Source organism: Thunnus maccoyii, chromosome 7, assembly GCF_910596095.1.
Source record: "Thunnus maccoyii chromosome 7, fThuMac1.1, whole genome shotgun sequence".
In the NCBI taxonomy this organism is placed as follows: Eukaryota; Metazoa; Chordata; class Actinopteri; order Scombriformes; family Scombridae; genus Thunnus; species Thunnus maccoyii.
Genome location: NC_056539.1, coordinates 34,494,763 through 34,520,779, shown reverse-complemented (window position 1 = coordinate 34,520,779; position 26,017 = coordinate 34,494,763). Strand labels below are relative to the sequence as shown.

General features: G+C 42.1%; 1 protein-coding gene across 6 annotated transcripts in view; it reads left to right on the top strand.

The window, feature by feature from the left end:
• Positions 1-1,342: 1,342 nt before the first annotated feature.
• The window catches only part of palm1a (paralemmin 1a), a 28,400-nt gene continuing 3,725 nt past the window's right edge, over positions 1,343-26,017 (top strand). The window contains exons 1-9 of one of the 6 annotated variants that reach the window (XM_042417911.1): positions 1,343-1,404; positions 15,025-15,070; positions 17,743-17,823; positions 19,312-19,439; positions 20,219-20,282; positions 20,693-20,714; positions 20,798-20,866; positions 21,863-21,928; positions 24,055-24,186. In XM_042417911.1, the coding sequence (XP_042273845.1) occupies positions 1,400-1,404; positions 15,025-15,070; positions 17,743-17,823; positions 19,312-19,439; positions 20,219-20,282; positions 20,693-20,714; positions 20,798-20,866; positions 21,863-21,928; positions 24,055-24,186 (613 nt within the window). In that variant the 5' untranslated portion in view covers positions 1,343-1,399. Of the gene's footprint in view, positions 1,405-15,024; positions 15,071-17,742; positions 17,824-19,311; positions 19,440-20,218; positions 20,283-20,692; positions 20,715-20,797; positions 20,867-21,853; positions 21,929-24,054; positions 24,187-26,017 lie in introns of all 6 variants that reach the window. The other 5 variants (XM_042417910.1, XM_042417913.1, XM_042417912.1 and 2 more) reach the window with 5 other exon arrangements.

The window sequence follows — 26,017 nt, the reverse complement described above, 5'->3', positions numbered from 1 at the left end:
GAGAAGAGAAGGGAGAAGAGGAGAGGAGAGGAGGAGAGGAGAGGAGGAGAAAGGAGAGAGGAGGGAGAGAGAGGAGGAGAGAGAGAGGAGGGAGAGAGAGGAGGGAGAGAGAGGAGGAGAGAGGAGAGGAGGAGAGTAGAGGAGAGGAGGAGAGGAGGAGGAGAGGAGAGAGGAGGAGAGGAGAGGAGGAGAGGAGGAGAGTAGAGGAGAGGAGGAGGAGAGGAGAGAAGAGGAGGAGAGGAGAGAGGAGAGGAGAGGAGGAGAGGAGAGGAGGAGAGGAGAGAGGAGCAGGAGAGTAGAGGAGAGGAGGAGAGGAGGAGAGGAGAGGAGAGGAGGAGAGGAGAGGAGGAGAGGAGAGAGGAGCAGGAGAGTAGAGGAGAGGAGAGGAGAGAGGAGGAGAGGAGAGGAGGAGAAAGGATGTGTGATGTCGTCTGGTGACGAAACGTCTCAGAATAGTTTGTGTTTTATAAAACGTGTCCGACTCGTCAGAGTTTATTTCTGTTCTGTTTGAGATGTTTGACGGATTTATTTATTCCTGAAAACAACGACAGAATGTTTGTTTGTTTGTTTATTTATCTATTATTTTGTTGTTGTTGGGTTTTTTATGTATGTGTTTAACTTTATTGTGACTGAAAAATCAGACCAATAAAGGGTTGGTGAAAGGTCACCTCCTCCTCTCTCATCTCCTTTCTCCTCTTCCTCCTCTTCCCCTCTTCCTCCTGTCTCCTCTCCTCTTCCCCTCTTCCTCCTGTCTCCTCTCCTCCTCTTCCTCCTGTCTCCTCTCCTCCTCTCCTCGTCTTCCTCCTGTCTCCTCTCCTCCTCTCCTCCTCTTCCTCCTGTCTCCTCTCCTCCTCTTCTCTTCTCTCTCACAGAGCAGCAGAGCTCGTCATCATGATGATGATCAGTGAGTTTTTTGGGTTTTATTCATCGTTTGAAATGAGAAATAAAAACAGTTTCCCACCTCAGCGTCTCTCCTCCTGTCTCCTCCTTCATCCTCTCCCCCTCTCTCTCCTACTCTCCTCTCTTCCTCCACTTGTCTCCTTCCCTCCTCCTCCTCACCTTTATCCTCTTTCCTACTCTCCTTTCCTCCACTTGTCTTCTCTCCTCTCCTCCCCTCCTCTTCCTCTCCTTTATCCTCTCTCTCCTCCTCTCCTCCTGTCTCCTCTCCTCCTCTCCTTCATCCTCTCCTAATCTCCTCTCTTCCTCCACTTGTCTCCTCTCCCATCTCCTCCCGTCCTCCTCCTCTCCTTCATCCTCTCTCGTTGTCTCCTCTCCTCTCCCCTCCTCTCTCCTCTCTCCTCCTCTCCTCTGCCCCCCCCCCCCCCCCCCCCGGTGGGCGGGGCTCCTCTCTCGGTGGATGTGGATCAGATGATCGGGGTGTAGCGGACGGATCTGCATCATGGAGTGAGTAGTTGCACTTTTCATTCTTCTTCTCTTCCCTTAATGTTTGTTTCTTGTTGTTTGTGATTTTGTGAATCTTTGTGACGTGAAATGTGAGTGTAGTGTGCGCGTGCTGCGGTGTGTCGTCACTGTGCTGCATCAGTGTGTCAGAGCGCTGAGTCAGGCTTTCTGCTGCCGGGAAACAGCAGCGCAGCGGAGGGAAACTGCGCCAAACCTCCGCAGGGATGCTGCGGGAGGAGCGGCTCTGAAGCGTGTCTGCGGCCGCTCAGGGTGCGTGTGTGTCGGTGTGCTCTCTGAGTTTTACCGTCACTGCGGGACCACACCGGAGGGGAGGGGGGGTGTGACAAACACTCTGTGCCCTACTTTTCTCGGCGGAAGCAGAGTGGACGGAGCCGATCGCTCATCAATGAACTGCACGAGCCTTTTATAATTACATATTGATCAGCTTCAGCCATGAAACACCCTATTCATGATCAATAGCTGCTGTCAAGCTACGCAGGTTAGCTCAAGGGGCATCCGGTTGTATTTTTCAAATTAAAAGCCTCGCTACAGTCTTCTTATTCTGCTCTGTCATCCTCCTCCTCTCTCCTCCCATCACCTCTCCTCTCTTCTTCCTCCTCCTCTCTTTCTCCTCTGTCCTCCTCCTTTCTTCCTCCTCTCCTCCTCATCCTCTCCTTTCTTCTTCCTCCTCCTCTCTTCCTCCTCTCCTCCTCATCCTCTCTCCTCTCCTCCTCCTCCCCTCTCCTCCATAGTTCAGGGAGTGTCTGTTTGTTTTACGCCTCTGAACAGTTTATATGAAAAATGAGCTTCAGAGCAGATCAGCAGCTGGAAAACACATAAATATATAAACTGGAATGATATCAGACGCCTTTTAAACCAAACTGCACAAGTGATGGTTTAATTAAAACACAGTTCAGTCTCCAACAGAAACATAAAGTCTATTAATATACATGTTCATGTTGTATTTTACAATATAATACAATAATTCCCTCAGAAGTTAAAGATCATGTGATGTTAAGTAGTGAAACAGTTGTTGTTAATCATCTTATTTCACTGAAAGTGATGCTTCATATGAACTAAAGTGCTGCAAATATTAAGTCATTATTAATTGATTATTGGAATATAATCTGGTATCAATACAGCAAATACAAATATACAAGTATGATATCCAAAAACACGAAGTGATGAAGTTTTAATGCAGCATAAAGACCAGCTGTGATATCAGAGATGATAAAGGTTTTACGATAATGATCGATATCTCAGTGAGTTTCAATATATTTATTGATCCTCATGTGTCTCACTGACTGACTGGAACCAGCAGAGAAAAGAAACTGAACACTGTCTCTGTGTAACTTTAACCTTCGTCAAATTCCTCAAATCACTTCCTTCTTTCTAGGAATTTTATCAGTGAATCATCGGAAATGTTTCTCAGATGTTTCATCAATATGTATTGATTATGTATGTTCTGTAATACTGAAGTCTGTAGAAGAACTCCATCATGAAGTTCAGGGGTTTTATTTCTGTATGAGTGAATGTTTCAGCAGATGTTCATCTCTGTTTCCCTGTCCTCTGAAAGACCCTCGTTTTATTTTGAAGGGCACTTCCGGTGTGTTTGTTGTGTGTGTCGGTGTGAGACAGCGGGGCGGAGCCTCAGGGGGCGGAGCCACACGGGGACAAGGACAGACAGGTTCAGTGTGTCAGTGAGAAAAAACAATTCAGTTCAGATTTTATTCAAGAGTCACAAATAAAACAACACGAGATCATCTTCATCATCATCATCATCATCATCATCATCATCATCATCAGTGACAAACAAGCAGGAAGACAAACTAGAGATGCTGATGCAAAGATGGACGGCAGCTTTTATCGATTCATTAATCTACAGTCAAATCAATAAAGTCTTCAGAATCAAATCATCCTGTCTTCATCCTGTCTTCATCCTGTCTTCATCCTGTCTTCTTCCTGTCTTCATCCTGTCTTCATCCTGTCTTCTTCTGTCTTCATCCTGTCTTCATCCTGTCTTCTTCCTGTCTTCTTCTGTCTTCATCCTGTCTTCTTCTGTCTTCATCCTGTCTTCATCCTGTCTTCATCCTGTCTTCTTCTGTCTTCATCCTGTCTTCTTCTGTCTTCATCCTGTCTTCATCCTGTCTTCTTCCTGTCTTCTTCTGTCTTCATCCTGTCTTCTTCCTGTCTTCATCCTGTCTTCATCCTGTCTTCATCCTGTCTTCTTCTGTCTTCATCCTGTCTTCTTCTGTCTTCATCCTGTCTTCATCCTGTCTTCTTCCTGTCTTCTTCTGTCTTCATCCTGTCTTCTTCTGTCTTCATCCTGTCTTCATCCTGTCTTCTTCCTGTCTTCTCTTGTCTTCATCCTGTCTTCTTCTGTCTTCATCCTGTCTTCTTCTGTCTTCATCCTGTCTTCATCCTGTCTTCTTCCTGTCTTCTTCTGTCTTCATCCTGTCTTCTTCTGTCTTCATCCTGTCTTCATCCTGTCTTCTTCCTGTCTTCTTCTGTCTTCATCCTGTCTTCATCCTGTCTTCTCCTGTCTTCTCTTGTCTTCATCCTGTCTTCTCTTGTCTTCATCCTGTCTTCATCCTGTCTTCATCCTGTCTTCTTCTGTCTTCATCCTGTCTTCTCCTGTCTTCTCTTGTCTTCATCCTGTCTTCTCTTGTCTTCATCCTGTCTTCATCCTGTCTTCATCCTGTCTTCTTCTGTCTTCATCCTGTCTTCTCCTGTCTTCATCCTGTCTTCATCCTGTCTTCTCTTGTCTTCATCCTGTCTTCTTCTGTCTTCATCCTGTCTTCTCCTGTCTTCATCCTGTCTTCATCCTGTCTTCATCCTGTCTTCATCCTGTCTTCATCCTGTCTTCATCCTGTCTTCTCTTGTCTTCATCCTGTCTTCATCCTGTCTTCATCCTGTCTTCATCCTGTCTTCTCCTGTCTTCTCTTGTCTTCATCCTGTCTTCATCCTGTCTTCATCCTGTCTTCTTCTGTCTTCTCTTGTCTTCATCCTGTCTTCTCCTGTCTTCATCCTGTCTTCATCCTGTCTTCTCCTGTCTTCTCTTGTCTTCATCCTGTCTTCTTCTGTCTTCTCTTGTCTTCATCCTGTCTTCTTCTGTCTTCTCTTGTCTTCTCTTGTCTTCATCCTGTCTTCATCCTGTCTTCATCCTGTCTTCTCCTGTCTTCTCCTGTCTTCATCCTGTCTTCTCCTGTCTTCTCCTGTCTTCTCTTGTCTTCATCCTGTCTTCATCCTGTCTTCATCCTGTCTTCTCTTGTCTTCATCCTGTCTTCTTCTGTCTTCATCCTGTCTTCATCCTGTCTTCTCCTGTCTTCATCCTGTCTTCATCCTGTCTTCTCTTGTCTTCATCCTGTCTTCTTCTGTCTTCATCCTGTCTTCATCCTGTATTCTCCTGTCTTCATCCTGTCTTCTCCTGTCTTCATCCTGTCTTCTTCCTTTCTTCTCTTGTCTTCATCCTGTCTTCTTCCTGTCTTCTCTTGTCTTCTTCCTCTTCTTCTCTTGTCTTCATCCTGTCTTCTTCTGTCTTCATCCTGTCTTCATCCTTTCTTCTCTTGTCTTCATCCTGTCTTCTTCTGTCTTCATCCTGTCTTCTTCCTCTTCTTCTCTTGTCTTCATCCTGTCTTCTCTTGTCTTCATCCTGTCTTCATCCTGTCTTCTCTTGTCTTCTTCTGTCTTCTCCTGTCTTCATCCTGTCTTCTTCCTGTCTTCATCCTGTCTTCTCCTGTCTTCATCCTGTCTTCATCCTGTCTTCTCTTGTCTTCATCCTGTCTTCATCCTGTCTTCATCCTGTCTTCATCCTGTCTTCTTCCTGTCTTCATCCTGTCTTCTTCCTGTCTTCATCCTGTCTTCATCCTGTCTTCTCCTGTCTTCATCCTGTCTTCATCCTGTCTTCTCTTGTCTTCATCCTGTCTTCTCTTGTCTTCATCCTGTCTTCATCCTGTCTTCTCTTGTCTTCATCCTGTCTTCATCCTGTCTTCTCTTGTCTTCTCTTGTCTTCATCCTGTCTTCTCCTGTCTTCTCTTGTCTTCATCCTGTCTTCTCCTGTCTTCTCTTGTCTTCATCCTGTCTTCATCCTGTCTTCTCCTGTCTTCATCCTGTCTTCATCCTGTCTTCATCCTGTCTTCTCCTGTCTTCATCCTGTCTTCATCCTGTCTTCATCCTGTCTTCTTCTGTCTTCATCCTGTCTTCTCTTGTCTTCATCCTGTCTTCATCCTGTCTTCATCCTGTCTTCATCCTGTCTTCTTCCTGTCTTCTCTTGTCTTCATCCTGTCTTCATCCTGTCTTCATCCTGTCTTCTCCTGTCTTCATCCTGTCTTCATCCTGTCTTCATCCTGTCTTCTCTTGTCTTCATCCTGTCTTCTTCTCTTGTCTTCTCTTGTCTTCATCCTGTCTTCATCCTGTCTTCATCCTGTCTTCTCTTGTCTTCATCCTGTCTTCATCCTGTCTTCATCCTGTCTTCTTCCTGTCTTCTCTCGTCTTCATCCTGTCTTCATCCTGTCTTCATCCTGTCTTCATCCTGTCTTCTTCTGTCTTCATCCTGTCTTCTCTTGTCTTCATCCTGTCTTCTCTTGTCTTCATCCTGTCTTCATCCTGTCTTCATCCTGTCTTCTCTTGTCTTCATCCTGTCTTCATCCTGTCTTCATCCTGTCTTCTTCCTGTCTTCTCTCGTCTTCATCCTGTCTTCATCCTGTCTTCATCCTGTCTTCATCCTGTCTTCTCTTGTCTTCATCCTGTCTTCTCCTGTCTTCATCCTGTCTTCATCCTGTCTTCTTCCTGTCTTCATCCTGTCTTCTTCCTGTCTTCTCTTGTCTTCATCCTGTCTTCTTCCTGTCTTCATCCTGTCTTCTTCCTGTCTTCTCTTGTCTTCATCCTGTCTTCTTCCTGTCTTCATCCTGTCTTATTCCTGTCTTCTCTTGTCTTCATCCTGTCTTCTTCCTGTCTTCATCCTGTCTTCTCCTGTCTTCATCCTGTCTTCTTCCTGTCTTCTCTTGTCTTCATCCTGTCTTCATCCTGTCTTCTTCTGTCTTCTTCCTGTCTTCATCCTGTCTTCTTCCTGTCTTCATCCTGTCTTCATCCTGTCTTCTTCCTGTCTTCTTCCTGTCTTCATCCTGTCTTCATCCTGTCTTCTTCCTGTCTTCTTCCTGTCTTCTTCCTGTCTTCTTCCTGTCTTCATCCTGTCTTCTTCCTGTCTTCATCCTGTCTTCATCCTGTCTTCATCCTGTCTTCTTCTGTCTTCTTCCTGTCTCCTTCCTGTCTTCATCCTGTCTTCTTCCTGTCTTCTTCCTGTCTTCATCCTGTCTTCTTCCTGTCTTCTTCCTGTCTTCTTCCTGTCTTCATCCTGTCTTCTTCCTGTCTTCATCCTGTCTCCTTCCTGTCTTCATCCTGTCTTCTTCCTGTCTTCATCCTGTCTTCTTCCTGTCTTCATCCTGTCTTCTTCCTGTCTTCATCTTGTCTTCTTCCTGTCTTCATCCTGTCTTCATCCTGTCTTCTCTTGTCTTCATCCTGTCTTCTTCTGTCTTCTTCCTGTCTTCATCCTGTCTTCATCCTGTCTTCATCCTGTCTTCTTCCTGTCTTCTTCCTGTCTTCATCCTGTCTTCTTCCTGTCTTCATCCTGTCTCCTTCCTGTCTTCATCCTGTCTTCTTCCTGTCTTCATCCTGTCTCCTTCCTGTCTTCATCCTGTCTTCTTCCTGTCTTCATCCTGTCTTCTTCCTGTCTTCATCCTGTCTTCATCCTGTCTTCTCTTGTCTTCATCCTGTCTTCTTCTGTCTTCTTCCTGTCTTCATCCTGTCTTCATCCTGTCTTCTCTTGTCTTCATCCTGTCTTCTTCTGTCTTCTTCTGTCTTCTTCCTGTCTTCTCTTGTCTTCATCCTGTCTTCATCCTGTCTTCATCCTGTCTTCTCTTGTCTTCATCCTGTCTTCATCCTGTCTTCATCCTGTCTTCTTCCTGTCTTCTCTCGTCTTCATCCTGTCTTCATCCTGTCTTCATCCTGTCTTCATCCTGTCTTCATCCTGTCTTCTTCCTGTCTTCTCTCGTCTTCATCCTGTCTTCATCCTGTCTTCATCCTGTCTTCATCCTGTCTTCTTCTGTCTTCATCCTGTCTTCTCTTGTCTTCATCCTGTCTTCATCCTGTCTTCATCCTGTCTTCTCTTGTCTTCATCCTGTCTTCATCCTGTCTTCATCCTGTCTTCTCTCGTCTTCATCCTGTCTTCATCCTGTCTTCATCCTGTCTTCTTCCTGTCTTCTCTTGTCTTCATCCTGTCTTCTCCTGTCTTCATCCTGTCTTCATCCTGTCTTCTTCCTGTCTTCATCCTGTCTTCTTCCTGTCTTCTCTTGTCTTCATCCTGTCTTCTTCCTGTCTTCATCCTGTCTTCTTCCTGTCTTCTCTTGTCTTCATCCTGTCTTCTTCCTGTCTTCATCCTGTCTTATTCCTGTCTTCTCTTGTCTTCATCCTGTCTTCTTCCTGTCTTCATCCTGTCTTCTCTTGTCTTCATCCTGTCTTCTTCCTGTCTTCTCTTGTCTTCATCCTGTCTTCATCCTGTCTTCTTCTGTCTTCTTCCTGTCTTCATCCTGTCTTCTTCCTGTCTTCATCCTGTCTTCTTCCTGTCTTCTTCCTGTCTTCATCCTGTCTTCATCCTGTCTTCATCCTGTCTTCTTCCTGTCTTCTTCCTGTCTTCTTCCTGTCTCCTTCCTGTCTTCATCCTGTCTTCTTCCTGTCTTCATCCTGTCTTCATCCTGTCTTCTCTTGTCTTCATCCTGTCTTCTTCTGTCTTCATCCTGTCTTCATCCTGTCTTCTCCTGTCTTCATCCTGTCTTCATCCTGTCTTCTCTTGTCTTCATCCTGTCTTCTTCTGTCTTCATCCTGTCTTCATCCTGTATTCTCCTGTCTTCATCCTGTCTTCTCCTGTCTTCATCCTGTCTTCTTCCTTTCTTCTCTTGTCTTCATCCTGTCTTCTTCCTGTCTTCTCTTGTCTTCTTCCTCTTCTTCTCTTGTCTTCATCCTGTCTTCTTCTGTCTTCATCCTGTCTTCATCCTTTCTTCTCTTGTCTTCATCCTGTCTTCTTCTGTCTTCATCCTGTCTTCTTCCTCTTCTTCTCTTGTCTTCATCCTGTCTTCTCTTGTCTTCATCCTGTCTTCATCCTGTCTTCTCTTGTCTTCTTCTGTCTTCTCCTGTCTTCATCCTGTCTTCTTCCTGTCTTCATCCTGTCTTCTCCTGTCTTCATCCTGTCTTCATCCTGTCTTCTCTTGTCTTCATCCTGTCTTCATCCTGTCTTCATCCTGTCTTCATCCTGTCTTCTTCCTGTCTTCATCCTGTCTTCTTCCTGTCTTCATCCTGTCTTCATCCTGTCTTCTCCTGTCTTCATCCTGTCTTCATCCTGTCTTCTCTTGTCTTCATCCTGTCTTCTCTTGTCTTCATCCTGTCTTCATCCTGTCTTCTCTTGTCTTCATCCTGTCTTCATCCTGTCTTCTCTTGTCTTCTCTTGTCTTCATCCTGTCTTCTCCTGTCTTCATCCTGTCTTCATCCTGTCTTCTCTTGTCTTCATCCTGTCTTCATCCTGTCTTCTCTTGTCTTCATCCTGTCTTCTCCTGTCTTCTCTTGTCTTCATCCTGTCTTCATCCTGTCTTCTCCTGTCTTCATCCTGTCTTCATCCTGTCTTCATCCTGTCTTCTCCTGTCTTCATCCTGTCTTCATCCTGTCTTCATCCTGTCTTCTTCTGTCTTCATCCTGTCTTCTCTTGTCTTCATCCTGTCTTCATCCTGTCTTCATCCTGTCTTCATCCTGTCTTCTTCCTGTCTTCTCTCGTCTTCATCCTGTCTTCATCCTGTCTTCATCCTGTCTTCTTCTGTCTTCATCCTGTCTTCTTCCTGTCTTCATCCTGTCTTCTCTTGTCTTCTCTTGTCTTCTCTTGTCTTCATCCTGTCTTCATCCTGTCTTCATCCTGTCTTCTCTTGTCTTCATCCTGTCTTCATCCTGTCTTCATCCTGTCTTCTTCCTGTCTTCTCTCGTCTTCATCCTGTCTTCATCCTGTCTTCATCCTGTCTTCATCCTGTCTTCTTCTGTCTTCATCCTGTCTTCTCTTGTCTTCATCCTGTCTTCTCTTGTCTTCATCCTGTCTTCATCCTGTCTTCATCCTGTCTTCTCTTGTCTTCATCCTGTCTTCATCCTGTCTTCATCCTGTCTTCATCCTGTCTTCTCTCGTCTTCATCCTGTCTTCATCCTGTCTTCATCCTGTCTTCTTCCTGTCTTCTCTTGTCTTCATCCTGTCTTCTCCTGTCTTCATCCTGTCTTCATCCTGTCTTCTTCCTGTCTTCATCCTGTCTTCTTCCTGTCTTCTCTTGTCTTCATCCTGTCTTCTTCCTGTCTTCATCCTGTCTTCATCCTGTCTTCTCTTGTCTTCATCCTGTCTTCTTCCTGTCTTCATCCTGTCTTCTTCCTGTCTTCTCTTGTCTTCATCCTGTCTTCTTCCTGTCTTCATCCTGTCTTCTCTTGTCTTCATCCTGTCTTCTTCCTGTCTTCTCTTGTCTTCATCCTGTCTTCATCCTGTCTTCTTCTGTCTTCTTCCTGTCTTCATCCTGTCTTCTTCCTGTCTTCATCCTGTCTTCTTCCTGTCTTCTTCCTGTCTTCATCCTGTCTTCATCCTGTCTTCATCCTGTCTTCTTCCTGTCTTCTTCCTGTCTTCTTCCTGTCTCCTTCCTGTCTTCATCCTGTCTTCTTCCTGTCTTCATCCTGTCTTCATCCTGTCTTCATCCTGTCTTCTTCTGTCTTCTTCCTGTCTCCTTCCTGTCTTCATCCTGTCTTCTTCCTGTCTTCTTCCTGTCTTCATCCTGTCTTCATCCTGTCTTCTTCCTGTCTTCTTCCTGTCTTCATCCTGTCTTCTTCCTGTCTTCATCCTGTCTCCTTCCTGTCTTCATCCTGTCTTCTTCCTGTCTTCATCCTGTCTTCTTCCTGTCTTCATCCTGTCTTCTTCCTGTCTTCATCCTGTCTTCTTCCTGTCTTCATCCTGTCTTCATCCTGTCTTCTCTTGTCTTCATCCTGTCTTCTTCTGTCTTCTTCCTGTCTTCATCCTGTCTTCATCCTGTCTTCATCCTGTCTTCTTCCTGTCTTCTTCCTGTCTTCATCCTGTCTTCTTCCTGTCTTCATCCTGTCTCCTTCCTGTCTTCATCCTGTCTTCTTCCTGTCTTCATCCTGTCTCCTTCCTGTCTTCATCCTGTCTTCTTCCTGTCTTCATCTTGTCTTCTTCCTGTCTTCATCCTGTCTTCATCCTGTCTTCTCTTGTCTTCATCCTGTCTTCTTCTGTCTTCTTCCTGTCTTCATCCTGTCTTCATCCTGTCTTCTCTTGTCTTCATCCTGTCTTCTTCTGTCTTCTTCTGTCTTCTTCCTGTCTTCTCTTGTCTTCATCCTGTCTTCATCCTGTCTTCATCCTGTCTTCTCTTGTCTTCATCCTGTCTTCATCCTGTCTTCATCCTGTCTTCTTCCTGTCTTCTCTCGTCTTCATCCTGTCTTCATCCTGTCTTCATCCTGTCTTCATCCTGTCTTCATCCTGTCTTCTTCCTGTCTTCTCTCGTCTTCATCCTGTCTTCATCCTGTCTTCATCCTGTCTTCATCCTGTCTTCTTCTGTCTTCATCCTGTCTTCTCTTGTCTTCATCCTGTCTTCTCTTGTCTTCATCCTGTCTTCATCCTGTCTTCATCCTGTCTTCTCTTGTCTTCATCCTGTCTTCATCCTGTCTTCATCCTGTCTTCATCCTGTCTTCTCTCGTCTTCATCCTGTCTTCATCCTGTCTTCATCCTGTCTTCTTCCTGTCTTCTCTTGTCTTCATCCTGTCTTCTCCTGTCTTCATCCTGTCTTCATCCTGTCTTCTTCCTGTCTTCATCCTGTCTTCTTCCTGTCTTCTCTTGTCTTCATCCTGTCTTCTTCCTGTCTTCATCCTGTCTTCTTCCTGTCTTCTCTTGTCTTCATCCTGTCTTCTTCCTGTCTTCATCCTGTCTTATTCCTGTCTTCTCTTGTCTTCATCCTGTCTTCTTCCTGTCTTCATCCTGTCTTCTCTTGTCTTCATCCTGTCTTCTTCCTGTCTTCTCTTGTCTTCATCCTGTCTTCATCCTGTCTTCTTCTGTCTTCTTCCTGTCTTCATCCTGTCTTCTTCCTGTCTTCATCCTGTCTTCTTCCTGTCTTCTTCCTGTCTTCATCCTGTCTTCATCCTGTCTTCATCCTGTCTTCTTCCTGTCTTCTTCCTGTCTTCTTCCTGTCTCCTTCCTGTCTTCATCCTGTCTTCTTCCTGTCTTCATCCTGTCTTCATCCTGTCTTCATCCTGTCTTCTTCTGTCTTCTTCCTGTCTCCTTCCTGTCTTCATCCTGTCTTCTTCCTGTCTTCTTCCTGTCTTCATCCTGTCTTCATCCTGTCTTCTTCCTGTCTTCTTCCTGTCTTCATCCTGTCTTCTTCCTGTCTTCATCCTGTCTCCTTCCTGTCTTCATCCTGTCTTCTTCCTGTCTTCATCCTGTCTCCTTCCTGTCTTCATCCTGTCTTCTTCCTGTCTTCATCTTGTCTTCTTCCTGTCTTCATCCTGTCTTCATCCTGTCTTCTCTTGTCTTCATCCTGTCTTCTTCTGTCTTCTTCCTGTCTTCATCCTGTCTTCATCCTGTCTTCATCCTGTCTTCTTCCTGTCTTCTTCCTGTCTTCATCCTGTCTTCATCCTGTCTTCATCCTGTCTTCTCTTGTCTTCATCGTGTCTTCTTCCTGTCTTCTCTTGTCTTCATCCTGTCTTCATCCTGTCTTCTCTTGTCTTCATCCTGTCTTCATCCTGTCTTCTTCCTGTCTTCTCTTGTCTTCATCCTGTCTTCTCTTGTCTTCATCCTGTCTTCTCTTGTCTTCATCCTGTCTTCATCCTGTCTTCATCCTGTCTTCATCCTGTCTTCTCTTGTCTTCATCCTGTCTTCATCCTGTCTTCTCTTGTCTTCATCTTGTCTTCATCCTGTCTTCTCTTGTCTTCATCTTGTCTTCTTCCTGTCTTCATCCTGTCTTCATCCTGTCTTCTTCCTGTCTTCTCTTGTCTTCATCCTGTCTTCTCTTGTCTTCTTCCTGTCTTCTCTTGTCTTCATCCTGTCTTCTCTTGTCTTCATCCTGTCTTCTCTTGTCTTCATCCTGTCTTCTTCTGTCTTCTTCCTGTCTTCATCCTGTCTTCTCTTGTCTTCGTAGGAACATTCATGTATGAAACACTATTTAAAATAAGGTTTGTTTGTAAAGCAGCAACATGTTTTATAAATCCAGTAACGTTTGGAGCTGCTGCTTCATTCTGCACATATTTTGTAAGTAAATGACGACTCATGTCAGTAACAACCTAACTTAACAAGCGATCCATCACCAGTCACTGGTATGTTAAACTGTTACTGACTGTTTAACGCTGTAACACTTCAGTCCCACATAGTTCATATTATGTGTTTGAAAAGAAATCTCTGATTTTTCTTTACATGGACTTTAAATAATGAATCAGTTTCTTCCTGACGGGAACAGATCTACTGTCTCATCATTACCCATCATCCTCCTCTCTCTCTTTATCATCCACCTGATTCTTCTGATCAATAACTGATCGATTAGAGTCAGCTGTAAGCTGTTAGTAGTTCAGTGAACTTCCTGTTAGTCGAGGCTTCAGCAGGTCTGAACTGGTCTCTGTTGGTCTCGTACTGGTTGGTGTTTGTGGTCTCTGCAGCTCTGGAGGTTTCCCCTCAGATTCTCTGTCGCTGAGGACGGTCTCCATGGAGACGACAGCAGCTTTGTCCAGGATCCTTTGAGTTCAGCTCGGCTCAGACAAAACCAGGAAGTCTGCTGAGCTCAGCGAAGATTCAACAGTTTAACAGCTGAACTGATTCAACATGAAACACACGAGAGACGATGGTTCAGCTCCTATATGAAACACACAGTTCACCTTTAATATACATTCATATAGTTTCATATAATAACAAGAGTTTAAAACTGATCATTACTGATTCTTTATTATTAGTGTGTTAAAGCAGCAGTCAGGTGTCTGTAATCATTCCTGCTGTTCATACTGGACATTAAAAGATGGAAGTGATGGAGGATAAAATCCACAGTGTGTCCACACAATCATTTAGTGCAGAACAGAGACGGAGCAGCTGTTTACTACCGACAGAAACATCTGGCAATAAAAATCATAAAATCTAAAAACTCTCTCAGTAAACTGGTGGCCATGGTGATGATAATATATACATTAGTTTGTTTTAACTATATGTTCATTTATTATTAATGTTGGTACCGTATATAAACTCCAAATTAACTGAGATGAAGATGTTATAATTGTGTTTCTCCTTTGTGAATAAAGGCAGAGATGATCTCGGTTCGATCGTATGTCAGAGAAAACTTCTACGTATGAGAAAACTGATGAACAAATGTTCTTAAATCACTCGATCAAATCTGTGACTGTGTTCCATAATGAGGACGTGACCCGACTTCTATAAGCAGCTGTGTAAAGAAGGAGCTTCAGGCTCTTTACATGAACACACACTGAGCTGCTCTGTCCTGCACAATTCATCACCACCAACATGAGTTTAATAAATACTGAATCATATTATTTTGTATTACTACAGTTATGATATGAATGTTTTGGCTCAGAGCTGTAATATGTGAAATAAAAGCTGGACTTTCACTTTCTGGCTGAAAAGAATTGATTTTATTATTGAATTAGACATTTTGGAGATTATTTCCAATCAATCAAAAAAGATCAAGTGAGAAATTAACATGAAATCTGAAACCTGGTTGATCTAAAACTCTTTATCCAGATGTGTTGAATGTGTAACTTCCTGCAGTTCAGTTGTGAATGTGTTGATGTCAGATGATCAGCAGAGAGCTGCTGCTGCTGCTGCTGCCGCCGCCGCCTCGTTCTGTTTAAACAAAGAGAGCTCCAGTAGCAGCGAGCTAACAGCTAGCGGCTAACGCTCATGTGACAGTCAGGGTGCAGTCTGCAGATGAACAGCAGCTCTGTGACGCTGCAGATCCAAAAACATGTCAAACATCTCAAACTTCTCATAGTACAGACTCAAGTTTATCTGCTGCTGAAACACCGTCCAGCTTCAGGTCCAGAGTGCTGCTGACAGACATTCTGATGATCTGTTGTCATTTAGGTGAACTGACCCTTTAAAGAGTTCCTCTCTGTATGTTACGGCCTTCCTGTTTGCAGATCTGACTGCACCTGGGTTTCATACTCTCAGATAAACCAGAACAACATGAGATCAGGCTGCGTATTTATCAAAACTCTTCACTTTTTCTCACAAACGTTAGAAGAACAACTGTTGATCAAACATGTTTAATGTTGTGTAAAAGTCAGTTAATGCTGCTGAGATGAGTTCAGAGTCCACTAATCAATTCACAGAAATTAATCTGCAAATAGTTTTCATTTTTCCAGCAAAATAATGTGATAATTAACATTAATTAACTTTAATCTGTTGGTACATTTACTGCTGTTGTGTTCACTGACTTCAGATAAGTTAGTTTGTAAAGTCATCTCCAGCTGAACCTCCGTCACAAACACAACCTTCAGTTTTAATCGATAGAAACTTTCTGTCTGTTATTAAACATCATGTTTCTGTTTCTCTGTCAGGACGACTGAAGCTCTCGGTCAGCAGGATCGACTGCAGCTCCTCGCAGTGAGTCCCGTTTACATCCTGTCAGTGAACGCACCACACACACACACACACATATATATAAATAGACACATGTATGAACCATAGACTGTAAAGAATGATGGATGTAGCCACCATGATGTCACCCGTTGATTTGTGGATTCCCATTCTGAAGCCTCAAGTTTGCATTTTGACCGTCGCCATCTTGGATTTTTGGAGCCAGAGGTGACCATATATGGACGAGAGGTTGGAGCTGACCCTAGTGCTAGCAGCTAGCTTGGTTAGCACAGTACATTTACAGTCTACAGTCTACTTTTGCAGTGCCCGTTCAAAACGTGCCTGTTCAGAACGGGCTGATTGGTTTATCAATTGACAAACGTATCAATTAAAACAATAATGAATTAATGAATTAAATGGTTTTAATCCAGACAGAAACTTCACCAGTGAGACTAAACTGAGGTTGAACTGTAGAAGCAGTTAACAGCCGTCCATTGGTTCATCCTGCTGCCAATGGAACGTGTCTGTGCTCCTATTGGCTAGTTTTACTGCCTCTCCGCCTCTGTTTTTTTATCCTGTGCGCTTGTTTTTCTCTCTTAGGCAGTTTAACTGAGCGGGGCGCGTGCCTTTGTCCCACTCAGCCAGTCAGAGCCCAGAAGCCCCGCCCCGCTGTGATGTGATGATGTTTGTATCAAACAGACCAAACTGCACTCAGACACGGAGCTTAGCAGCTCAATGTTCGCTTGTTTATTCAAAGTTTATCAATATTAAACGGGTTATGTGTCCAAATTATACCAAATTTGAAAATGCACTCCCTTTGGTCCTCAGCAATGCACCCGCCAAATGTGAAGAAGATCTGATGAAGAGTTCTCGAGAAATGTGAAAGACAAACATACAGACAGACAAACAGAGATTCCTTGCTTTAAATATAGAGGTGGTTAACTGTGATGATGCTAATGCTAATGCTAATTTCCACTTGTGGAAAACAGGCTTAAAACCATTAAAACAATTATAATTAACTTTCATGAGCTGAAAACACACTGAAATAGCGACGACTCTGTGAATCTGGGGTTATGCCATGTTATGTTTCCTAACCAATGTTGTCGCCATGGTAGCAACTTGAATGTGACAGCGCCCACCTGTCACTCAAAGCGGCCACGCCCTAAATTATGCATAACTAATGCAAATCCCTGTGAGCAGAGAGCAGCAGCTCTGCTCTGAACGCTCCGTCTCCAACGGTTTTTTCTACTTTCGGCCCGAGCTGACGTCAGTTGGTGACGGATTTCTTTATATGGACATCTGCTACGTGCACAGCGTGTGAGTTCACTGCTCCGCTCTGAGAGTAGTTACGCCGAGCCATGACGCCATTACACAGCACAGCAAAGTTAAATAAGTAGTTGGAGGTGTGCTGGTCGTCTGCAGCTCTTCATCAAACATCATCATCACTGTGGCTGTTTCTGCTTGTAATCTTCCTCCCTGCATTATTTCTAACTGATCCGCTGAACAAACAGCTCCAAATAGCTCCATATGTTGTTGTTTCGACTGGTTTTTAGCGCCGCTAACGAAGCGCTGCGAATTCAGTGAGGAACACAATTTTACTTCCTGTAAATTCTTCACAATAAAAGGCTCCCATTAGTTAGTCATTGAGAAGCTTTTAATTTGAAGCAGTAAAGCAGGAAATGTTTAGTTTGCATTGATGATGATATTACACAACTGTGATACGTAATGCTGGCCAATCAGAAGAGAGTGGGCTCATCGGGAGGCGGGCCTTAAAGAGACAGGAGCTAAAACAGAGTGTAAGAGAAGCTGTGTATATTGAGTTGCTGCATAAAGAGCCAGTATGAGATAAATAAGGAGTTTTCTGAACTGTGAATCATGCAGAGCTACTCTAGTGGAGTCCAACAATAAAAATTTACAGCTGAAATGAGCACAATAGGTCCTCTTTAATAAAATTTAAATAGGTGAGTTCTATAAAAATTCACCAGGCTGTGGCTGCTTTGAGTGACAGGTCGTTAGCCGCTAGGTGGCTTGTTTCAGCAAGCAGGCTTCATTCGGTCGCCTCAACTCCACCTCTTTGCCCATTTTGGATCAGCCGGGAGTCAGGCGGAATCAGGCGCTGCCAAGATGGCGACAGTTGGAGTCGCCCACTTTGAGCTTCAAAACCGCTTTTCAGAGACCAACGGGTGACGTCATGGTGGCTACGTCCATATTTTTTACAGTCTGTGATTTTAACGTGGGGTCTCTTGGTACTTAAAGTTTATTTTGAAGTTAAAACTTTACTGAAGTAAAATTTTTAATGCTAAAGGATATTAACTTATATATATAACTTATATATTATACCAGAGTACTTTTACTGAAGTAAAATATCAGAGTAGTTCTTCCATCACTGTTGCATGAAGTCCAGTTAAAACAAACACACACAAACACACACACACACAAACACACACAAACACACACAAACACACACAAACACACACAAACACAAACACAGACACAAACACAGACATAAAACCATAAAAGTGAAATATTCTGAGGGAAACTGTTGTGTTCGCTCAGAGCTGCAGGTGTAAACAGGTAAACGTGTCTTGTAGTGTTTATTATTTGTGTCTGTTGAAGTTTAAGTCGCAGCGCTGAAAGCAGCTGAAGTGTCAGTCGTGACTGTTGTCGTGTGTCTCACTCTCTTTCCCATCATGCCTCAGGAGAAGCGGAAGTGGCAGACGGAGGTTGAGAACAAGAAGCGTCAGCTGGAGGACGACCGGCGAACGCTGCAACACCTGAAGGTGAGGCGGACGGATGCTTCACTTCACTTTTTTCTGCTTTTTGACACTTCAACATGAAGTTTAAGTGCTGCAGCTGCGTTTAATCCTCCTCATGTCGGTTTATATTATTACAAACTCATAACCTCTCAGTGAAGATGTTTGTCTTGCTGTTAGTGGAGAGGTGCAGTATCGTTCAGAGTACAGATGGTCGTACGGTGTTGATCCAGAGGTGCGGTGACTCCGAGCGCTACGAGCTGCAGACTGTGAACAGCTGCAGAGTAAAAATATCTGCAGCTGACCTCAGATCAGCCGCTCTGAACGACAGGAACGACAGAAACGCGGTGACTCCTTTCGCTCTCAGACTCTGAGCCGCTGCTATTAAATAACTGACGGTATTTTTAACAGACAGCTGTTCACGTCTGATCACATGACACATTCATACACTGACACGCCGTGCTGTGGTTTCATGTGAAGTTCTGAACACAAACACAAAACCAACTACAGATGACGACTAAATAGATAGAGAGATAGAGAGATAGATAGATAGATAGATAGATAGGTAGATTGATAGATAGATTTATTTGACAACAATAAAAGCACATACCTGACTGCAGTCACTTGGTCCTGACTTACAATTAAATGATTGAGGATAAAAACACAGTGAAGCTAGAAGCTTGTTTCCATTCTGCTCCTCTGAGGGGAGAAGGAGTGAGATGTCAGATATTCAGTGAGGCTGGAGATAAACTGGCTATTTAACCATTTAACATTCACATAGACAACCAGCTGCGTCGTTAATGGTGTGGCGGGTAATTACAGATTAGGTCTATTAACTTGTCTTCAAAAATTTCCGCCATTGTTGTTGCTGCTGACGTGCCCTCTGACCCCTGACCCTGTCACATCCCCATACTGCCCCTACCGCCTGGCACCTGGACTCTTGCTGCTCGTGTTTAACATGAGACAAGTTCTGTATGCAACAATGGAAGTATGAGTTTTTAAAATATCTTGATGATAGTTTTTACTTTAAAATATTTATTGCACACTATCTGTACATAGAACCATTAATCACAACGCAGGAGAGTCCTAATAACTTTATAACAAAATAAAACTAACATGTTAGCCACTTTATAAGCTGTTAATATATCAGATGTTCTGTTTCCAGCGTGTCTCTGCTGCCATCAAGTGGACAAAAAATGACCTGATGCAGGTTTTAAACAGTTCAGCATTCGGCTGCTGCAGCTCTGAATCTGAACAGCAACGTACATCAACAGGTTACATCACATGTTCTACGAACAGCAGATCCACCACTTCCATATTTCAGCATCAGAGTGTTGTATCACCTCTGCTCCATGGATCAGGCCATCCAGGCTTCGTTACCATGACTACCTCTGCTTCCTTCTGTCTGTGCGGGCTGTTGTTTTATTTAAAGTAACTCTGTGTTCATTTTTCAGAGGAAACATTGAAACCTTTTGAGCAACAGATAGTCTGATTGTATTTCCTGTCTGTGTTCAGTCGAAGGCTCTGAGGGAGCGCTGGCTGCTGGACGGAGCGCCGTCTGCTGGACCTGAACAGGACGAGGTGAAGAGACAACTGGAGCAGGATGAGGCCAAGACCAGGAGCCTGGAGGACACCATCAACAGGTCTGATCTGGTTTATTCTGATGAATCTAATCTGGCTTCATCCAAAATCTAAAATATTACATTGAATATTATTAACAGAAACGGGGGACCAAGTTGGATGATGAGATAGATAATGAGACTGAGAGGAAAGCCTTGAAAGTGTGCGTAAATATTCAATTAACTGGGCACAATCCAATACAATTCAAAACAAACTGTGAAGAGTGTATTTGAATGTTTCTCTAAAGCCTTTGAGAAGAATTGGGAACCTAACACACTAGTAGCCATGAGTGCCCTACCAATGGCAACCACCAAGAATGAAACTCAGGCCATTTCATTTGGTTGTAGCAAGAAAACTTATTCTACTTGTGTGGAATTCAGACGAAGCACCAACATATGATATGTGTATAAGAGAGTTGCTGAATGTGTTTTACTTACAAAGGTTAAAGTTCTCTAAACAACAACAAGAACAACAACGAGACAACACGACAAGAATATTTGTGAGAATGTGGAGCCCTTTACCAGAGTACCTCAAGGGTAGTGGACTGATGGTTTAACTGTGTACCTTCATCACTGTTTATATGTATTTTATTTTAATAGTAATATTGAAGTCCTATGATTTGTTTTTTGTGAAGATAATAAGTTGCTCAAGTGATGTACGGAGTGTTTGTCATATATTGACCATCCTTAAATAAAGGTTTGAAAAAAAAATAGAAAAACTGCATTAAATTGAGCCATTTAATTACATGGAAGTGTGTGTGTGTGTGTGTGTGTGTGTGTGTGTGTGTGTGTGTGTGTTGCAGGTTGGAGCAGGAGCTGGTCAGTCTGGAGTCTGGAGGCGTGTCTCAGACCATCAAACACACCACAGTGAGTGTAAAACACACACACAGTCTTTTTCTGCTCGTTACTGTGTCCTGTAGCTGTAATCTGATTACAGTAATCAGATTACATTAGTCAAATTAAATCAATCAGATTACAGTAGTCAGATTAAAGTAGCCAGATAACAATAGACAGATTACATTAGTCACAATAAAGTCGTTAGATTACAATAGTCATATTACATTCATCAGTAATCAGTAGTCAGTAGAAGTATTACCAGAAGCTAAATCATCAGGACGTAGTTTGTTCATATTGTGGCTATAATGAGCCTGTAGGGGGCGCTGGCAGCACTTTAAACTGGTAGACAGGTGTTTACTGTGTTTTGGATTTATTTTCAGGTGTCAGTTTCTCTGTTTCCTGTTGAATTTTAATGTTCCTGTCTGTCGTTTTGTCTCCAGGTGACATCAGGATCAGTTAAAGGTACATTTCTTCTTCTGTCTCTTTGTTTTATTGTTTGTCATCAACACATCTCCTCTTCCCTCTCACTGTGTCTCTCTGATCAGCTGTAGAGGTCAAAGGTCACAGCAGCAGTCAGCAGGACAGAGCTGCAGCGACTGGTCAGGTAGTTCAAGGTGAGACTCTGCTGGGTTCTACTTTATTCTGTAGCTGTAATCAGATTACAGTAATCGTTTTACAGTAGTAAAACCACTTTAGTCAGATTACATAAATTACATTGCACCACTCAGATTACAGTAATCAGATTATAGTAGTCAGATTATAGTAATCAGATTACATTAGTCCCATTACATTAGTGTAATTGCAGTAATCAGACTACACATGTCAGATTACTATATATGAACCAGATCACAGTAATCAGATTATAGTGGTCACATCACTGTAATTTGAATAATAATAATCACATTACACACAGATTACAGTATTAATATGACAGTAATCAGACTACATAAATCACAGTAAACCACTGAGGATACAATAATCAAATTACATGAGGCAGTCCAGTTAGATTACAGATTACAGTACTCAAACTAAAGTACTCAGATTACAGACAAACATATTGTAGAATTACTTTCTGATTACTTTAATTAGATTACAGCGATGAGTTTACTTTAGTTCAGTTACAATAAAACAAGATTGCACTAGTCACATCACAGTAATCAGATTACATTAGTCAATTTATAGTAATCACTTTATATTCTTCAGATAACAGTGGTCACATTATAGTAGTTACATTATTGAAATCACTTTACAATAATCAGATTACAGTAATTAGTTTAATGTTATCAGATATCTGTAGGTACATTACAGTAATCAGATTACATTAACTAGATTATTAGATTGTAGATTACATTAATCAGATTAATGTTATCAGATATCAGTAGTCACATAACAGTAATCAGATTACAGTATTTAGATTATCAGATTAATGATTACAGTAATCAGTTTACAGTTATCAGATAACCGTCACATTAAATTAATCAGATTGCAGTGAGTCTGACTGGACCGCAGAGGAATCAGTCATGTGATCTGATGACCTCACAATCAGAGCTTCAGTCTTTACTCTGCTCTGTCTTTGTGCCTGCCTCCTTTTTTCCCATGAGCCCTTGCAGAGGTCAAGGTTCAGAAAAGCCCTCGATTGAACAAACCAACAGAGGCGACAGAGGAGATGAAGAGAGGTGAGTCAGAGAAGAAGAAACAGGCGACAGCGTGATCGTTCTTTAACTATATACACATCATACAGGAGACATGATTAAAGATCTTCCCCATAGACTGTAGAAATACAGTGGACAAGGCCACCGTGATGTCACCCATTAGTTTGTGGACTCGCATTTTGAAGCCTCGAGTTTATCATTTTGTCCTTCTCCATCTTGGATTTTTGGAGCCAGAAGTGATGAGAACTAACCCTAATGCTAGCTGTTAGCTTAGTTAGCATGGTGCATTTACAGTCTATGGTTAACTGCGATAATGCTAACACTAATGCAAATTTTTGCTAGCGAAAAACAGGCTTAAGACCATTTAAACAAAATGTTATTACCGGAAAAACTAAACATCTGACTCTTTTATCACAACCAAATGCTGAACAAGACTTTTTTAGTTGACCAAAATGTTACAATTAACTTTCATGAACTGAAATAACGACGGCTACGTCTATACTGGGGTTAAATCTGGGGTTATGCTGTGTATACGGTACCTGTCCAACGTTGTCGCCATGGTAGCGACTTGTCAATCACAACATAGCCATGCCCTAAAGCTAAATTAAATGGGACCATAATTTACAAAATGATCATGCTGTATTGAAGAAGACTTGACACTAGCGATTGAGATCATAAACTCATTAGGAAAGTGTTCACTGAGGTAATAAATCAAGTGAGAAGTAGGATCATTTTCTCATAGACTTGTATATAATCAGACTTCTTTTTGCAGCCAGTGGAGTCGCCCCCTGCTGGCTGTTAGACAGGATGCAGGTTTAAGGCACTTCCACACTGGCTTCACTTTTCAGACCTGGAACTACCTGCTTGGATCCCCCACACTGATCATTAACTGTAAAGTCTGCATCAGGTCAGCTACTCATCCAATCAGAGACCTGCAGATCACCAACAGTAAGAAGGTCAGAGGTCACAGTGTGTAGACAGGTGGAGGAAGAGTTCAGGTGTCTTTATGTGTAACGTTTAACCACCTGTCTGTCTCTAACACCTGTCTGTCTGTCTGTATGGCTGTCTGTCAGTTTGTTGCTGCATCCCATATAAAAATATGATAGAAAACATCTCATATGATCCATTTTTTAAATAAAATCCTTCTCCCTCCTCGGCTTCCTCAGGTGTAGCTATTTACAGCTCAGTTAAAAACTTTGGCATCGATTCAGTCGCACTTTTTAAAAATGAAATACATCAAACAAAAGGACCAAACGTCATCTTCACTGAAACACAATGGAGGAACAACTCAACATATTAAATTTAACTTTACAATCTTTGGACCAAACTTTCTATGCAGGCATGTTTCAGTAATCGTCGTTACTGAATCCTCTTCATTTACAGACCTGCTCTCTTGACCTAAATGCAACAACCTGGTTTATAATATTTATGCTGCTGTTTGTCTGCATGAATTTTAACTGAACATGTCACCAATAGAAAATAAGGAACAAAGCAATTCTTTTGTAAAAATGACTAAAACCATTATCAATATCAATTATCAAGATTGTTGGTGATTAATTTTCTGTTGATCAGCTAATTTTAATCGACTAATCGTTGCAGCTCTGGTAAAATAAAGAGAGTTTCTGAACTTTCAGGTCAATATAAACTGTCTAATTAAAATAATAATAATGATAACTTTATTTGTATAGCACATTTCATGCAAAGATTACAGCTCAAAGTTCTTTACATGCAAATAAAGTCAGAGCAGCAGGACAAAGTCAAATAAAAAATCAATAAAAAAACAGATGAGAGGAAGAAAGAAACAAAAAAGAAGCAAATAAACCAAACAAAACAAAACAATAAAAGGCTGCTATCATATGTGGATAAAACAATAAAAGGTCATTAAAGACAGAGGCTGGGTTGCAGTTAGTGAGATAATATGGAAGATGATAAAATGCCAGATTGTACAAAAATATTTCATATGTGAACAGCTGATTCAGTCTTTGTTCATATTTACAAAATGCAGGACGGCGTCACTTTAATACTGTCTGCTGTTCAGTAAGTGTGTAGTAACTGTTGTCTGCAGGAATAAAATAACTAACATTAGCTCATGTTCAGTGTATGTGTGTGTGTGTGTGTTGACCCTGTGTGACCCCTCTAACCCCCCCCAGCGATGTACTCGGTGGAGATTAAAGTAGAGCGGGACAGACTGACGGGGGAAACCAGAGTTCTGTCCAGTCACACCAAACTTCCTGTCGACCTCTCTCACCAGGGGGTCAAAGTTTACGAGGACGAGCGGAAAGGTGAAAAGTAAAATAAAATCAGAGCCGGCTTTACGAGAAGTTACCTGCTGCAGGAGGAATGTTTTATAATTAATATTATAAATATTATGGTGTTATTCACTTACAGATAATTTAGATTTACTCTGAAATCATCCTCATTCATCGTCTTCTCCTTTTCTAATTGTTGTCTTACTGAATGAGTGGACCAATCATAACTCTCTGTTGAAGAGAGCTTCATGTCTACAAACAATGTTATAAAATTCACATCACTAAGCATAGTACAATAATTATTAATACTATTAGTAGTAAGTAGTGTAGCAGTAATAGTATTGTTACTTTTACTAGTAATGATTTTCAGATTAACCTGCAGAGAACTTCTCTTAAAGTAAAACTTCACTCAGCAGCACGACTCCTCATCTTCCTCACATCTTCCTCTTCCTTCCTGTTTCTGAGTGTGAAGCTTCAGGGTCAAATGATAAGACATAAAAACATAAACAAACTCAGCTGACAGTCAGGTAACGCACAGACTTCATCAGAGTTCAGATCAGACCTGAAGGAGGAGGAAACAGATGTCTTTGTCTCCAGCTGAAGGTCTTTACAGATCTGTTCCTTCAGACTGTAACTATAGCAACACTGAGGTTAAAAGTCAGAATTTCGCCTCACAACCCGACAGTGAGACAGTTTTTACTATCAAAGAAAAAAGACATTTAACTGTTTGGTTATATTTTTTATAAAGTTCAGCTCCATAATGGTCTAAATGTTGTTTCAAAGCCAGTTAAAGAAACACATGTTCAATCTCATGTTTGGATCCAGACCAACAATGAACTGATCTACTAACAAGTATTCTGTGTGTATCCAAAACCTGATATATCTTATTCCTCCATGCTGTAGACAGATTACACGCCAATGAGCCACAGCGTCATTGGCGTGTAATCTGTCACAGCTAGTCAACCATCCAATCAGAATCCATACTAACAAAACTGGGAACTCCTCTTCTACATGTATTGACCGTATTTTCATTAATACAGCTGATCTGTGCTCAAAAGCTATATCGGTTCCTATTGAGTGTACTGATCTAAATATAGTAGCTGGTGTCTTCACCATAGCAACGGTCGCTGAGGATCATGGGTAGGCTAATGTAGCCGCTTCCGCTATCGTACAAAACTGACAAAAATACTTGATTTCTAAAACAAAATTGCCCGGTCTGTTGAATTTGGTTTTCTGGATTTTTGTTGGGAAACTAAAAAAGGAATAGATCACGTGACTTCATTTTTCATTTTTGGTTTAAAATGAAAAAAGGAAAAAACCCATGTGACTTCCATTTTTGGTTTCAAACGCAAAAACGAATTAGATGAATGTCCACAGACCTGCTCGATATTCAATCCAAAAAGGAACAACGATAAAACGAATCGGCAAAAACCAAAAAACGGGCTGGGTTAGATTGGTTTTTCGTTATTTGATTCTGACACCAAAAACATTTTTTTGTTTTTTGTTTTGAAACAAATATCAGATTCACTGTTTTTTAGGTTTTGAATCACAAATGAATTACGAATAATCCGATGATACCCGGAGCCGTATCTCAGTATTTTAATAATTTTTTCACTTGTAAAATTAACAGATTAAGGAAAGATGTGTGTTTTGATGATGTGCAATATGTTTCTTACATATTGGACCGAATCATGAAGGATAAAATCTGTGGGTTTGAGTTTAGTACAACTGAAGCTGTAACGGTTGAAGAGCTTTTAATATCTGTCAACAATGAGAAGCAATCAGGCTTTGATGACCTGGACGGTAGATTACTGAAAATTTCAGCACATCTGGTGGCCAGTCCTATTACTCATATATTTAATCA